This window comes from Melozone crissalis, unplaced genomic scaffold, assembly GCF_028551555.1.
Source record: "Melozone crissalis strain CALT ecotype California unplaced genomic scaffold, PUWL_Pcris_2 ptg000132l_1, whole genome shotgun sequence".
Lineage (NCBI taxonomy): Eukaryota > Metazoa > Chordata > Aves > Passeriformes > Passerellidae > Melozone > Melozone crissalis.
In genome coordinates, this window is record NW_026535905.1 from 6,032,588 (window position 1) to 6,048,106 (window position 15,519).

The following is a 15,519-nucleotide window of genomic DNA, read 5'->3' on the forward strand; positions in this document are numbered from 1 at the left end:
TGCCGCTGCTGTCACAGGTGTCACTGCTGTCACTGCTGTCACTGCTGTCACTGATGCCGCTGCTGTCACAGGTGTCACTGCTATCGCTGCTATCGCGGCTGTCGCGACCCCGCCCCCTCGCCCATGTGGGCGTGGTCTCTCACGGGGGCGTATCACATGACCCCGCCCAGTGGGCGTGGCCTCGGTGGCGGGTGTGGGCGTGGCCCCGGGGGCTGACCCGTCACGTGGCGTTGCGGCGCCCCCTGGCGGCCCTCCTTTGTCCCCGCGCGGGGCGGGGCCGCGGGGGGCGTGGCCAGGCGGGCGGCGCCGCGCGGGATTGGCGGGGCGGGGCGAGGCGGGGCGGGGCGTGCCGCGGCGGCGCGCGCTGATTGGCTGCTAGGCGGGGTGGGGCGGGGCGGGCGGGGCGGGGGTCGGTAACGGGCCGGGGCCGGGCGGGGGGCGCTGAGCGGGGCCGCTCCGCTGCCCGGGGCCCCCCGCGCCCCCATGGACCCCGACGTGGATTACGAGCGGCCCAACGTCGAGACCATCAAGTGCGTCGTGGTTGGCGACAACGCCGTGGGCAAGACGCGGCTGATCTGCGCCCGCGCCTGCAACGCCACGCTGAGCCAGTACCGGCTGCTGGCCACACACGTGCCCACCGTGTGGGCCATCGACCAGTACCGCGTCTGCCAGGAGGTGAGGGCACCGCCGGGCACCGCCGGGCACCGCCGGGCACCGAGCGAGCGGGGGAACGGCGGGAGGGGCGTTACCGGGGACACCGGGCATCGCCGGGCACGGCGGGGCAGGGGGGCGGGGGGGGAGCAACAGGGGGTACCGAGCACCGGGGAGCAGGCGGTACCGCAGGGGACACCGAGCGGGGAACCGGGAGGGGGCAGCGGGGGCGCAGCGGGGTGGTCCCGGTGGTTCCGGACAGGGCGGTCGGTGATGGTGCCGTTCCCGGTGCCGTTCCCGGTGCCGACAGGTGCTGGAGCGCTCCCGGGATGTGGTGGACGAGGTCAGCGTCTCCCTGCGCCTCTGGGACACCTTTGGGGACCACCATAAGGACCGGCGCTTCGCCTATGGCAGGTGGGACGGCGACCCGCCACCGGAACCCCACCTCCTACCGCCACCGGCACTGGCACCCCGGCTCCGGTCACCGACAGCCCGGCTGCTGTCACCGGCAGCCCAGCCCCCACCCCAGCCCCCGAGCGCCAGCCCTGCCCATCCCGGGATGCCCGGAGCCAACGGAGTCCCTTGGGCTCCTGCCAGCGCCCGGGGAGCAGCTCTGGCACCCCAAACCCCATCCCCCTCCTTTGGTGCCACCGCGACCCCAACACTGCCCCCCCGAAGCCCCCGCCCCGAGCAGGGACCCTCCGGAGCTGTGGGTGGGGGGCGGCTCCAGGGGGGCTCTTGTGGTGCGAGAATCCTTTGGGGGAGGCGCTGGGCTGGCAGCAGGAGGGGCCCCCCCAGATCTCCGGTGTCCCCCGGTTGTAAACAGCCGGTGCCCGTGGCCGCTGGCACGTCCGGGCTCTGTTATCGCCGCCGCCCCGCGCCAGCCCCGCGGCTCCGCTAATCTCCCCGCGGCACGGCGGGGCTGGGGGGGCCCGGTCCCCGACGCTCGCGGTGGCCCCGGGGCTGGCCGAGGGCCCCGGGGGGGCCGGTGGCGGCTATCTTGGTCTGGGACACGGGCCCGGCTCCAGCGGCGCCTCCCGGTCACGTCCCGTCCCGGCTCGGACTAAAAACAACCCGGGCCCGGGGCCACGCGGCTGCTGCGGGGACTTGGGGGTGCTGGAACCCCCCTGTGTGTCCTGGCACAGCCCCCCGTGTGTCCCCTGGCACCCCTTCATGTCCCCTGGCACCCCCCCAGGTCCCCTGGCAGACCCCCAGGTCCCCTGGCACCTCTCACTCCCCGGGATGGCAGCGGCCGCCCCACAGTGGGCGCGGGGCGGGATTGGGGACAGCAGGCGTGGAATGTCCCCGGAGCTGGGGGCTGGCACCCACCCAAACACCCCCCATGGGACTCCCCCTATGGCTCAGGACCACCACGGTGCCCACCCGAGCTGGGGCAGCCTGTGGCAGTGGTGACACAAAGCCAGGTCCCGTGGGGTCCCTCCGGTCCCCTGTCACTGTCATGGGGTCCCAGAGGCCGTGGAGTTCGTGTGGCCGCGGGGATCTGTGGGGTTCCCGTGGCTGGGGGGCTCTCGGGGGGGTCCTGAGGCTCCTGGGGGGTCCCAGGCTGGGGACAATGACCCGGGTGCCGTGTTTGGGGACGCGTTTGGGGACACGTTTGGGGATGCGTTTGGGGACGCCGGGTGGCACCGGGACAGTGCTGCCCTCCCCCCCCGCGCAGGTCGGACGTGGTGGTGCTCTGCTTCTCGCTGGCGAACCCCAACTCGCTGCGGCACGTGAAGAGCATGTGGTACCCCGAGATCAAGCACTTCTGCCCGCGCACCCCCATCGTGCTGGTGGGCTGCCAGCTGGACCTGCGCTACGCCGACCTGGACGCCGTCAACCGCGCGCGCAGGCCGCTGGCCAAGTGAGCCCCCAGAGCGTCCCGCGGGGACAGGGACACCTCAGAGTGTCACCATTGAGTGGGGACCCCTCCCTGTGCAGCTATGGGGAGTTTTGTCACCAGCATGTGAGGGTGTGTCACCTCCCCGCAGGATGGGGTCCCCCTGTGGGTCAGCACTTGTGGGGTGGAACCTGCGCCCTGCCCAGCACTCCTGTCTTGGGAGGCCCCCCTGGTACCCCCACAATGAGGGGTCACCCTCCCAGCACCCCCTGGCATGGCCACGAGACCTCCCAGCACCCTTGGAACGAGCACAGGCCGCCCTGGACACCCCCTCAGCCCTTGCCCTGTCCGTGCCCCCCCAGGCCCATCAAGCCCTCGGACATCCTGCCACCGGAGCGGGGCCACGAGGTGGCCCAGGAGCTGGGGGTGCCCTACTACGAGACCAGCGTGGTGGCCCAGTTCGGCGTCAAGGACGTGTTCGACAACGCCATCCGCGCCGCGCTCGTGTCCCGCCGCCACCTGCAGTTCTGGAAGTCCCACCTGCGCAAGATGCAGCGCCCGCTGCTGCAGGCGCCCTTCCTGCCCCCCAAGCCCCCCCCGCCCCTCATCCAGGTGCCCGACGCCCCCCCGGGGCTGGGGGGGGGCCCGGCCGCGCTGTTCCGGGCCCCGCTCTGCGCCGACGTCGTCTTCCAGCTGCAGGGCGGCCACCGCGTCTTCGCCCACCGCGTCTACCTGGCCACCGCCTGCTCCCGCTTCTACGACCTCTTCGCGCTGGAGGAGCCGCCCGGCGAGGGGGACGGGGACGGCCGTGACCTGTCCTCGTGGGGCCGCGGCTTCCTGAGCCTGCGCTGGGAGGCGGTGGCCGACCCGGTGGCGGGGCGGGAGCGGCGCATGGCGGTGGTGGCCATGGACCGGGGCGTGCGGCCGGAGCCGCTGCGCGCCGTGCTGGAGTATCTGTACACGGGCAAGCTGGAGAGGCCCCACGGGGACCTGAGGCAGGTGGGGGCCGTGGCCGAGCTGCTCGAGGTGTTCGACCTGCGCATGATGGTGGCCAACGAGCTCAACCAGGAGAGCTTCATGAACCAGGAGATCACCAAGGCCTTCCACGTGCGCCGCGCCAACCGCGTCAAGGAGTGCCTGGCCAAGGGGGTCTTTGCAGGTATAGGGGGTGGGGTAGGGGCTGTGGGGATGGGAGGGTCACCACTGTCACCTCCAGATGGTGTCACCTTCTCGTGGTGCCAGTGGGGTCACGGGGATATGGTCAGCCTGAGACCCTTCCACCTCTGAGGTCTTTGGAGTCTGGGGTCCTGCCCCGGTCAGTCATGGAGGGGCTGCTGGGGTGGAGTGACAGTTCGGGGTGGTGACCAAGGGGGCTTGTCCCCAAGGCAGTGGTGTCCCCATGGAAGGGGTGTCCAAGGAATTCTTGTCCCCAAGGAAATTGTGTCTGAGGGTGGCTGTCCAAGGAATTCTTGTCCCCAAGGCAGTGGTGTCCCCATGGAAGGGGTGTCTAAGGGATTCCTGTCCCCAAGGCAGTGGTGTCTGAGGGGTGGCTGTCCCTATGGAAAGGTGCCCAAGGGATTCTTGTCCCCATGAAGGGGTGTCCCCATGGAAGGGGGTCCAAGGGATTCTTGTCCCCAAGGCAGTGGTGTCCCCATGGAAGGAGTGTTCAAGGGATGGTTGTCCCCAAGGCAATGGTGTCTGAGGTGTGGCTGTCCCCATGGAAAGAGTATCCAAGGGATTCTTGTCCCCAGGGCAGTGGTGTCCGAGGGGTGGCTGTCCCCAAGGAAGGGGTGTCCAAGGGATGGTTGTCCCCAAGGCAGTGGTGTCCCCGTGGAAGGGGCATCCAAGGGATTCTTGTCTCCATGACAGTGGCGGTCAATGAGTGCCTGTCCCTGGTCTGCCGTGTCCCAGGGGTGGCCATCCCTGATCTGTAATGTCCCAGGGGTGGCTGTCCCTGGGCTGGGGGGCACAAGGGCTACCTGGGGGGTGGCTGTGTCCCCCCTGAGCTGTCCCTGTCCCCAGACGTGGTGTTCCTGGTGGATGACGGCGCGGTGCCGGCGCACAAGCCGCTGCTCATCGCCGGCTGTGACTGGATGAGGGCCATGTTCCGGGGCGGCTTCCGCGAGAGCTACGCCAGCGAGGTGGGCACCGGGGGGCACCTGTGGCTCCGGAAGGCAGGGTGGGCATTTGGGTTGGGGTCAGGGGGCTGCTCAGACCCCCTGGCCCGGGGACACGTGTGCGCTGCTTCCCATTGTGCTGGGATGTGGGGGCTATTCCAGGGCTGGGGGTGCTGTGCCAGCTCAGGCACTGCCAGGAGGGTCCCCCTTTCACCCAGCCCCCTTTGGGGGTGTCTCTGAGCTCCCCCCAATCCCACAGGTGTCGCTGCCCGGCACCAACTGCGCCTGCCTCCGCGCCGTCCTCGACTTCCTCTACACCGGAGTCTTCACCCCCACGCCCGAGCTGGACGCCATGGAGCTGCTGATCCTCACGGACCGGCTGTGCCTGCCGCGGCTGCAGGCGCTCACCGGTGAGCCCCCCGCCGGTATCCCCCGGTCCCTGACGTCACCAATGCCCCGCTGCTGCCGCGGGGACGGATCGATCATCGATCGTCCCCGTGTGTCACTCGCTGTCCTTATGTAAGCGCGGGGGGGCCGTCCCTGTTGTGTGACCCCCCCTGAACCCCCATTTCCCCCCTTTTCCCAGAGCAATACGCCGTGGACGAGCTGCTGCGAGCCTTCATGCAGCGCGTGGAGATCGACGAGCAGGTCATCATCTACCTGGAGATGACGCAGGTATGGGGGGGCTGGGGGGCACGGAGACCCCCGGGGGGGGACATAGAGATTCCCAAGTGATGGGGTGACTCCCCCCCAAATCCCTCCCCAGTTCCACAACGCCCGGCAGCTGGCGGCGTGGTGCCTGCACTACATCTGCACCAACTACAACCGCGTGTGCCGCCGCTTCCCCCGCGAGATGAAGTTCATGTCCCCAGGTATGGATGGATGGATGATGGATGGATGGATGGATGGATGGATGGATGGATGGATGGATGGATGGATGATGGATGGATGGATGGATGAGTGATGGGTGGATGATGGATGGATGGATGATGGATGGATGGATGGATGGATGGATGATGGATGGATGGATGGATGAATGATGGGTGGATGATGGATGGATGGATGGATGGATGGATGGGTGGATGGATGATGGATGGATGAGGGATGGATGGATGAATGATGGGTGGATGATGGATGGATGGATGGGTGGATGGATGATGGATGGATGGATGGATGGATGGATGGATGATGGATGGATGGATGGAAGGATGGATGGATGATGGATGGATGGATGGATGATGGATGGATGGATGGAAGGATGGATGGATGGATGGATGATGGATGGATGGGTGGATGGATGGATGGATGGGTGGATGGATGGATGGATGGATCGATCGATCGATGATGGAAGGATGGATGGAAGGAAGGAAGGATGGATGGATGGATGGATGGATGGATGGATGGATGGGGGGCACCACGGGGAGGGCAGGGGGTCCCCAGCCGTGCCCTGAGCCCCGCGGTGTCCCCGCAGAGAACCAGGCTCACTTCGAGCGGCACCGCTGGCCGCCGGTGTGGTACCTGAAGGAGGAGGATCTGTACCTGCGCTCCAAGAAGGAGCGGGAGCGCGAGGAGCAGCTGCAGCGCAAGCAGCACCCCCGCAGCAAGTGGTGCTTCTGGAGACCCTCACCGCCCGTGTCCTGAGCGGGGGGCTCGGGGAGGGCACCCCCGTGTGGAGCTGGGGGGCTCGGGAGGGCTGGCAGCCCCTGGGCTGAGCAGGGGGTTCGGCCCTGGGCTCCCCGTGCAGGGTGAGGGGGCTCAGCTGGGCTGGGGGTCCCTGTGGTGAGTGGGGGGCTCGGGGCTGGGGGGCTTGGATGGGCTGGGGGGTCAGGTCCTGAGACCCCCACACTTGACTTGGGGGGCTCAGCTGGGCTGTGGGTCCCTGTGTGGAGTGAGGGGCTTGGGCCTGGGGCTTTTATAAAGGGCTGGGGGGCTCCCATGCAGGGCTGGGGGTCCCTGTGCTGGGCTGGGGGTCCCTGTGTTGAGGGCCCTGGGCTCCCATGAAGGGCTGGGGGTCCCTGTGCTGGGCTGAGGGGCTCAGGACCCCCACCCTCAGCCCCAGGGACCCCACACTGAACAGAGGGGTTGGCCCAGGACCCCCACCCCGGGCTGTGGCTCTCAGCCCTGGGACCCCCTCCCCCAGAGCACTGACCAGGGGGCTTGGCCGGGGTGGGGGTCCCCAAGGGCTCGTTTACCCCCCCGTCCCCGGCTGTTTACAGGCTCTGCCGGCTCGCAGCCCCCCGGTGCCACCGTGCCTTTCCCCGGTGAGGGGGGGGGGCCGTGCTGAGCCCCCTCCCCCGGCAGGGCCCCCTCCCCACGGCTGGTGCTACCTCTGACCGAGCAGTATTTGGGGCTGGGGGTGCGCGGGCAGCGGGGGCTCTGCCGCTCCCCCTTTCATTTCTGGGGGGTCCCCACCCCCGTAGGGCTCTCTGGTGCTGTATTTTCCCCCCCTCTCCATGGGGGGGGGGTCCAAGCTGTGAGCAGGGCGGGCTGGGTGGGTGGGTGGGCGCGGGGAGGGGTCCCTGGGTGCTTGTGTGGCTGCAGAGCCCCCGGCTCATCTCTGTGCCTTGGACGCGGGGGGGGGGGGGGAACATTGTCCCTGTCCCGGGGGTGTGGCATTGTCGCTGTCCCCTCCCCCGGGCTGAACTGCACAACCGTTTTACCGTTTTTACACTTTTTTACCCCAGGAGCACAGCGGGGCCCCCCCCATGGCCTCAGGGTCCCACCCGGCCCGGAGCGGGGCCCCCCCACCTCAGCAGCGGCTGTTTTAACCTTTAATAAAGCTTTTTGTAACGGAGCCGGACTCTGCTGGGCACCCCCAAACTCTGCTGAGTGCCCCCAAACCCTGCTGGGCCCTGCCGAACCCTGCTGGGCACCCCCAAACCCTGCTGAGTGCCCCCAAACCCTGCCGAGCCCCCCAAACCCTGCTGGGTTGCCCCAAACACTGCTGTACCCCCCAAACCCTGCTGAGCCCCCCAAACCCTGCTGGGCCCCCCCTAAACCTGCTTGGTTCCCCCAAACCTGCTGAGCCCCCCAAACTCTGCTATGCCCCCCAAACCCTGCTGAGCACCCCAAACCCTGCTGAGCCCCCCCAAACCCTGCTGAGCACCCCAAACCCTGCTGGGCCCCCCAAACCCAGGAAGGAGTGACACGGGGGGGCTTCACTGGGGTTATTTATTGGGGGGGGGGAACAGAAATGGGGGGACCTGACCCACACATTGGGGGGACACGAGTGGGGGGGTCATTTATGGGTGGGGGAGACCCCCAGCTCGACAGGAGGGGTGGGGAGGGGTTGGGGGGTTCCCCCAGCTCAGGGCCTGAGCCCCCCATTTCCCCCTCCCTGGGAGCAGAGCCCGGGGTCACCTCAGCTCCCGTGGGGGGGCTCAGGGACATCGGGGGGGGCTGCAGGGGACCCGGGGCTGTCCCTGGGGTCCTGCTGCAGCTGCTGCTGCTCCTTCCAGCCCAGCAGCACAGCTGGAAACATCGCAAACATCTGGCCAGCTGCCATGGGACTGCAGCATCCCACGGGGTTTGGGATGCTGGGGGGGTTGGGATGCAGGATGCCCCATGTCCCCCATGTCCCCATGGGTCGTCTCCCCCGTTTTGTCCCCTCCCCTGGCACGCTGGGACGCGGGGCTGGGCTCTGGGGCGGGAGCAGCAGGTAGCGCAGGTTTGCCGGGATCCTCCCGTCTGAGCCGGCCCCGTTCCCAGCCACGCCGCCCTCCGGGAAGGGCGGGAGCCACGGGAGGGTCCCGGGGCCGGTGGGAGCCTCGGGAGGGTCCCGGGGCCGGTGGGAGCCGTGCGAGGATCCCGGGGCCGGTGGGAGCCACGGGAGGGTCCCGGGGCCGCTGGGAGCCACGGGAGGGTCCCGGGGCCGGTGGGAGCCGTGCGAGGGTCCCGGGGCCGCTGGGAGCCACGGGAGGGTCCCGGGGCCGGTGGGAGCCACGCGAGGATCCCCTCGGGGCTGCTGGAGCCGCTCCCGGCCCTCGGGAGGGTTTCGGGGGGCACGGGGGGATCCCGGCCGGGGCTGCAGAGGGGGCTCCGTGCTCAGCCCTCACCCACGGTGGATTGTCCCGGCATTCCCGGTGGATTGTCCCGGCGTTCCCGTTGTCCCGGCTCAGGCGGGGCCGTAGCACAGGATCTCGCTCAGGTCGTAGCCGGTGACAGCGAAGGTGTCCCCAGCAGGGTCACAGAAGCGGGCGCCGCACACCTGGGTGTCTGTCACACACTCGGCGTGGCAGTGCTGCACCTGCGGGGGGCGCGGATCCAATTCCAACCCGAATTCCGGGATTGCCACAGCTCCAAGGGCCACAGCCCTGTCCCCTGTCCCCGTGTCCCTCTGTCCCCGTGTCCTTGTCCCAAACTGACCTCGATGTCATCGGTGTCCGGGTCCCTGCTGAGCTTCCAGACGTGGACAAAGGAATCCTCTGCACCCGAGAGCAGCTGCCAGGGGAGCAGGGGGACAGTGGGGACACCACGGAAGTGGCAGCGCCACTGGCAGGGTGGGACACTGGGGTGGGATTTGAGGTTGGGATGCCAGGTGGGATGTGGAGTGGGATGCCAGGCTGGGATTTCAGGTTGGAATGCCAAGTGGGATGCCAGGCTGGGATTTCAAAGTGGGATGTGGGGTGGGTGGGATGCCAGGCTGGGATTTCAGGTTGGAATTTTTGTCCCTCTGGGATAGGAATCCACCTGGGATGCCAGGTTGGAATTTCAGGTTGGAATGGCAGGTGGGAGGTCAGGTTGGGATTTCAGGGCGGAATTCCAAACTGGGATTTCTGGTTGGAATGCCAGTTGGCATGTTGGGATGGGATTTCAGGTTGAAATGCCAGGTTGGGACTTCAGGCTGGAATTCAAAGTGGGATGCCAGCCTGGGATTTCAGGTCGGGATTTCAGGTTGGAATGCCAGGTTGGGATTTCAGGATGGAATGCCAGGTTGGGATGCCAGGTTGGAATTTCAGATTGGAAGGCCAGGTTCAAATGCCAGGCTGAGATGTCAGGTTGGAATGCCAGGTGGATGTTGGGGTGGGATTTCAGGTTGGGATTTCAGGTTGGAATGCCAAATGGGACATGGGATGGGATGCCAGGTTGGGATTTCAGGTTGGAATGCCAGGTGGGATGTCAGGGTGGGATGCCAGGCTGGAATTTCAGGTTGGAATGCCAAGTGGGATGCCAGGCTGGGATATCAGGTTGGGATTTCAGGTTGGAATGCCAGGTTGGAATGCCAGGTTAAGATTTTAGGTTGGAATGCCAGGTTGAGATTTCGGGTTGGAATTCAAGGTGGGATGCCAGGCTGGAATTTCAGGTTGGAATGCCAGGTGGGATGTCAGGGTGGGATGCCAGGCTGGAATTTCACGTTGGAATGCCAAGTGGGATGCCAGGTTGGAATGCCAGGTTAGGATTTCAGGTTGGAATGCCAGGTTGGGATTTCAGGATGGAATTCAAGGTGGGATGTCAGCTTGGGATTTCAGGTTGGAATACCAGGTGGATGTCGGTGTGGGATGCAGGCTGGGATATTGGGCAGGATGCCAGCATGGGATGCTTTGGGTGCCCCCAGCTGTGCCCCCAGCTGTGCCCGTCCCCCCGTACCTTGCCGGTGAGCGGTGCCAGGTCGATGGCGTAGATCCAGCGGGCGTGTGCGCTGAGCTGGGCGCGGATCCGCCCCGAGCCCGCCTCCCACAGCCGGATCTGCCCGTTCCCGTAGCCCGCGGCCACGATCCCGTTCCACAGCGCCACCGAGGAGCACGTGCAGCTGCACACGGGGTCGGTGTCACCACCCAGGGCTGTCCCCCACCGTGTCCGACACCCCGCGGCACTCCCGGGGCTCACCCGGACCCCGGGATCCTCCCCAGCAGCGTGAACTCCTCCCCGCTGCTCCACAGGCACAGCGTCCCCGAGTCATCGGCTGTCACCAGGTCCCCGGCGCCGTCCTGTGGGGACAGGTGGCTCAGGGACACCGGGCAGTGTCCCCACTTGGGGATGGCACTGTCCCACGGGCACCAGGACAAGCTGGGACAGCTCCTGAAGCGCTGACGGGTCCGGAGCGGTGGCGGCTCCGTTGGGACTCGTCCGGCCCTGCCCACGCTGCCAGGCCAGGGGGATTTCGAGGAAGGATCAGGGCACCCCTCCCTCCCTCCGTGAGGATTCCCGGCCCTGGGAATGCCCCAGTGCAGCCCTGGGAAGCCTGGGAGCAAAGCCCGGGGTGGCAGTGGGAGGTGACACAAGAGCTCCGTGTCCCCATGGTGACACTGCAGCAGCTCGGGAATGGCATCTGGGGGATGAATTCCTCGGGGATCCCAGAGCAAGGAAAGTTCAGTGACTCATCAGGGAAAGTGCTGAGTGGGAGGAAAACTGCCTGGGGAGTCTGCAGGGACCTGCCCTGGGAACTGCCAGGAGGCTGCAGGAGAGATGGGAGGGATTTGGGACAAAGGATGGGGTGACAGGACACAGGGAATGGCTTCCCACAGGAGAAGGGGAGATTTGGGTGGGATTTAGGGAAGAAATCCTTCCCTGTGAGGGTGTGGCTGCCCCTGGATCCCTGGAAGTGTCCAAGACCAGCTTGGAGCCACCTGGGACAGTGGAAGATGTCCCTGATGAGATTTAGGGTCCCCCTTTTCCCCCCGTACCGGGGCCTGGCCCTGCTCGGCCGCCATGTCGGTGATGGGATCCCGGTGCTGCTCCAGGACCTCGCTCAGCGTCACGTTGGTCCCTTTGGGGGGGATGTCAAACACCAGCACGGCCCCAAAGGACGTACCTGAGGGGTCAGGGGGGTCAGCAGGGGCTGGGCCAGCCCAGGGCCACCCCCCTGCCCACACCTGGGCTCACCCACGCAGACGAAGCGGCCGCCGGCGGCGGCGATGCCTCGGGCAAACACGGAATGTGCTGGAAGGGAAAGGAAAGGTTTGTGTCACCCTGGGACAGGGAACAGGTTTGTGTCACTGTGGGACAGGAATTGGGGAAAGGAACAGGTTTGTGTCACCCTGGGACAGGGACTGGGGAAGGGAACAGGTTTGGAACAGGAAATGGGGAAGGGAACAGGTTTGTGTCACCCTGGGACAGGGATTGGGGAAAGGAACAGGTTTGGGACAGGGATTGGGGAAGGAAACAGGTTTGGGACAGGGACTGGGGATGGGAACAGGTTTGGGACAAGGATTGGGGATGGGAACAGGTTTGTGTCACCCTGGGAAAGGGACTGGGGAAGGGAACAGGTCTGGGACAGGAATTGGGGATGGGAACCGGTTTGTGTCACCTTGGGACAGGAATTGGGGAAGGGAACAGGTTTGTGTCACCTTGGGACAGGAATTGGGGAAGGGAACAGGTTTGTGTCACTGTGGGACAGGGATTGGGGAAAGGAACAGGTTTGTGTCACCCAGGGACAGGTTTGGGAAAGGGACTGGGGAAGGGAACAGGTCTGGGACAGGAATTGGGGATGGGAACCGGTTTGTGTCACCTTGGGACAGGAATTGGGGAAGGGAACAGGTTTGTGTCACCTTGGGACAGGAATTGGGGAAGGGAACAGGTTTGTGTCACTGTGGGACAGGGATTGGGGAAAGGAACAGGTTTGTGTCACCCAGGGACAGGTTTGGGACAGGAATTGGGGAAGGGAACAGGTTTGGGACAGGAATTGGGGAAAGGAACAGGTTTGTGTCACCCTGGGACAGGAATTGGGGAAAGGAACAGGTTTGGGACAGGGATTGGGGATGGGAACAGGTTTGTGTCACCCTGGGAAAGGGACTGGGGAAGGGAACAGGTCTGGGACAGGAATTGGGGATGGGAACCAGTTTGTGTCACCTTGGGACAGGAATTGGGGATGGGAACCGGTTTGTGTCACCTTGGGACAGGAATTGGGGATGGGAACCGGTTTGTGTCACCTTGGGACAGGAATTGGGGATGGGAACCAGTTTGTGTCACCTTGGGACAGGAATTGGGGATGGGAACCGGTTTGTGTCACCTTGGGACAGGAATTGGGGAAGGGAACAGGTTTGGGACAGGAATTGGGGATGGGAACAGGTTTGTGTCACCCTGGGACAGGGATTGGGGGTCACACCCCAGTCCTGGCACATTTTTGGGTCTGTCACAAGAAGATGTTGAGGTGTTGGTGTGCAGGAGGTGGGGAAGGGGCTCAGCCTGGAGCAAAGGGGGATCAGGGGCTGCGGGAAATGGATTTGTAGGAAAGTTTTAGGGTTTGACAGAAGGGTTGGACAAATGGGGACCTTGTGGCACAACTCCCTGACAGGAGGGGACACAGGGAACAGGGACAGGGTGAGAGGGAACAGGGACAGGATGAGGGGGAACAGGGACAGGGTGAGAGGGAACAGGGACAGGATGAGGGGGAACAGGGACAGGATGAGGGGGAACAGGGACAGGGTGAGAGGGAACAGGGACAGGATGAGGGGGAACAGGGACAGGGTGAGAGGGAACAGCCCCAAGCTGTGCCAGGGGAGGTTTAGGTTGGACATTGGCAAAATTCCCTCCTGGAAAGGGCTGGAATTCCCACCCTGGCAGGGCTGCAGTGCCATCCCTGGGGGACTCCCAGCCCTGGGCAGGTGGCACTTGGGGACAGGGTCAGAGGTGGCCTGGGCAGGGCTGGGGGCTCAGGGGGATTCACCTGCAGGGAGCTCTGGGACATCCAGGGCGTGCCAGAACACCATGGTGGAGCCATCAGCATCGTACATCTGCCATGGAGGGACAGCTGGGACACTCTGGGGGGACAGGGGGACACCCAGCACCCCCCAGGACCCCCAGTGCCCCCCAGGACCCCCCAGCACCCCCAGGCCTCACCTGCACCCCGCGCTGGGACGTGAGCACCAGCAGCACCCGCGATGGCAGCTCGCACCATGCGGCCTGTGGGGACACGGAGGGGACACTGAGGGACCCCCTGTCCCTTCCTGGGGACACTGAGGGACCCCCTGTCCCCTCTGGGGACACTGAGGGACCCCCTGTCCTCTCCTGGGGACACTGAGGGATGGTGCTGTCCCCTCTGGGGACACTGAGGGACCCACTGAGCCCTCCTGGGGACACTGAGGGACCCCCTGTCCTCGGTGGTGATACGACCCCAACCCAGTGCCAGGAGGTGCCAGGGCTGTGACACGACCCCATTTCAGTGCCAGGGCTGTGACACGACCCCTCCTCAATGCCAGGGGGTGCCAGGGAGGTGCCAGGGCTGTGACACGACCCTCACCCAATGCCAGGGGATGCCAGGGATGTGACACGACCCCCCCCCTCAGTGCCAGGGCTGTGATACGACCCCAACCCAGTGCCAGGGAGGTGCCAGGGAGGTGCCAGGGCTGTGACACGACCCCTCCTCAATGGCAGGAGATGCCAGGGCTGTGACACAACCCCCCCCCAATGTCAGGAAGGTGCCAGGGAGGTGCCAAGGCCGTGACACAACCCCAGCCCAGTGCCAGGGAGGTGCCAGGGAAGTGCCAGAACTGTGACATGATGTCCCCCCTCAGTGCCAGGGCCATGACACGCCCCCTCCCCAATGCCAGGGAGGTGCCAGGGCTGTGCCACGCCCCCTCCCCAGTGCCAGGGCTGTGACACGACCCCCCCCCCCACCCTCATTTCAGTGCCAGGGCTGTGCCACACCCCCTCCCCAGTGCCAGGGGGTGCCAGGACCCGGTGCCACCCCCCGCCCGCTGCCAGCAGGACCCAGCCCGGGCTGTCCCTGTCCCTCACCTGTGTCAGCAGGGGGGTGCTGAGGGCAGAGCCCCCTCCCCGCGCCTGCAGCTGCCGCGGGTGCCCCTCGGTGCCCAGCAGGCTGAGGCTGGAGCCGTGCACGGCGCCGAAGGCGGGGCCGCGCCCGGGCGGGCGCAGCACGGCCAGGTTGTTGTACAGGGCGGAGCTGCTGCTGCGCAGCGCCAGGCTGCGCTCCCGCCGGTACGGCCTGCGGGCACACGGGGCTCACGGGCACCGGGGGGCACCGGGGGGCACCGCCAGGGGCGTGCGGGGCGGATTCTGGCGGGGCTGGAGCGGATCTGCCCCCCTGCTCCTCTGGACCTCAAAGCCCTGGATCTGCCCCCCCTCCCCTGGATCTCCACAGACCCCCTGGGAGCTGCCCCCCACTCCCCTGGATCTACCCCCAGCCCCCTGCATCTGCCCCCTGATCCTCTGGATCTGCCCCCCCTCCCCTGGATCTACCCCCAGCCCCCCTGCATCTGCCCCCTGATCCTCTGGACCTCAAACCCCTGGATCTGCCCCCCCTCCCCTGGATCTACCCCCAGACCCTGGAGCTCCACAGACCCCCCGAGCCCTCCCCGAGCCCCCCGCCCTGCTCGTCCCGCCCTCGGTTCCCCTCAGTGCCAGGGACCCCCTCAGTGCCCCCCGGTTTTCCCTATTCCACTCAGTGCCTCTCAATTCCCCCTCAGTGCCTCCGCTTCCCCTCCGTGCCCCCGGTTCCCCTCAGTGCTCCCTCAGTGCCCCCCGGTTCTCCCCGTTCCCCTCAATGCCCCCGGCTCCCCCTCAGTGCCCCCGGTTCTCCCCCGGTTCCCCTCAGCGTCCCCGGTTCCCCTCAGTGCCCCCCGATCCCCTCAGTGCCCCCCGGTTCTCCCCGATCCCCTCAGTCCCCCCCGGTCCCCCCCCGGTTTCCCCTCTAGCGCCCCCCGTTCCCCTCAATGTTCCCGGTTCCCCTCAGTGCCCCCGGTTCCTCCCCCCCCGCTCACCCGGTGCTTGCCGCCGCCATGGAGACGCGTCGCGGCGTGATGACGTACAGGCGACCGGCGCACGGTGATTACGTCACGTTGCCGTGGAGCCCAGGACGCCAAAGGGGCGGAGATGGCGGAGGTGGGACTGGGATGGACTGGGAGGGACTGGGGGAACTGGGAGGGACTGGGAGGGACTGGGGGAACTGGGAGGGACTGGGATGGACTGGGAGGGACTGGGAGGGACTGGGGGAACTGGGAGGGACTGGGAGGG

The 15,519-nt window shown here is 66.5% G+C and overlaps 2 protein-coding genes across 2 annotated transcripts; one reads left to right on the forward strand and one right to left on the reverse strand.

Moving 5' to 3' along the window:
* Positions 1-436: 436 nt before the first annotated feature.
* Positions 437-6,352, forward strand: LOC128948501 (rho-related BTB domain-containing protein 2-like). Its single transcript, XM_054293245.1, has 9 exons — positions 437-675; positions 962-1,065; positions 2,330-2,515; positions 2,854-3,650; positions 4,514-4,632; positions 4,868-5,018; positions 5,195-5,283; positions 5,375-5,480; positions 6,080-6,352. Exons 1-9 carry the CDS (start codon positions 484-486, stop codon positions 6,247-6,249), a joined length of 1,914 nt encoding a protein of 637 aa, XP_054149220.1. The 5' UTR covers positions 437-483; the 3' UTR covers positions 6,250-6,352.
* Positions 6,353-8,247: 1,895 nt separating this feature from the next.
* On the reverse strand, positions 8,248-15,286 carry WDR54 (WD repeat domain 54). Its single transcript, XM_054293213.1, has 10 exons — positions 15,267-15,286; positions 14,284-14,491; positions 13,387-13,449; positions 13,214-13,280; positions 11,431-11,487; positions 11,232-11,359; positions 10,435-10,535; positions 10,195-10,357; positions 8,974-9,048; positions 8,248-8,854 (listed from the first exon to the last, which is right to left on the reverse strand). The coding sequence occupies exons 1-10, from the start codon at positions 15,284-15,286 to the stop codon at positions 8,723-8,725; spliced, it is 1,014 nt and encodes a 337-aa protein (XP_054149188.1). The 3' UTR covers positions 8,248-8,722.
* Between the last annotated feature and the right edge of the window lie 233 nt (positions 15,287-15,519).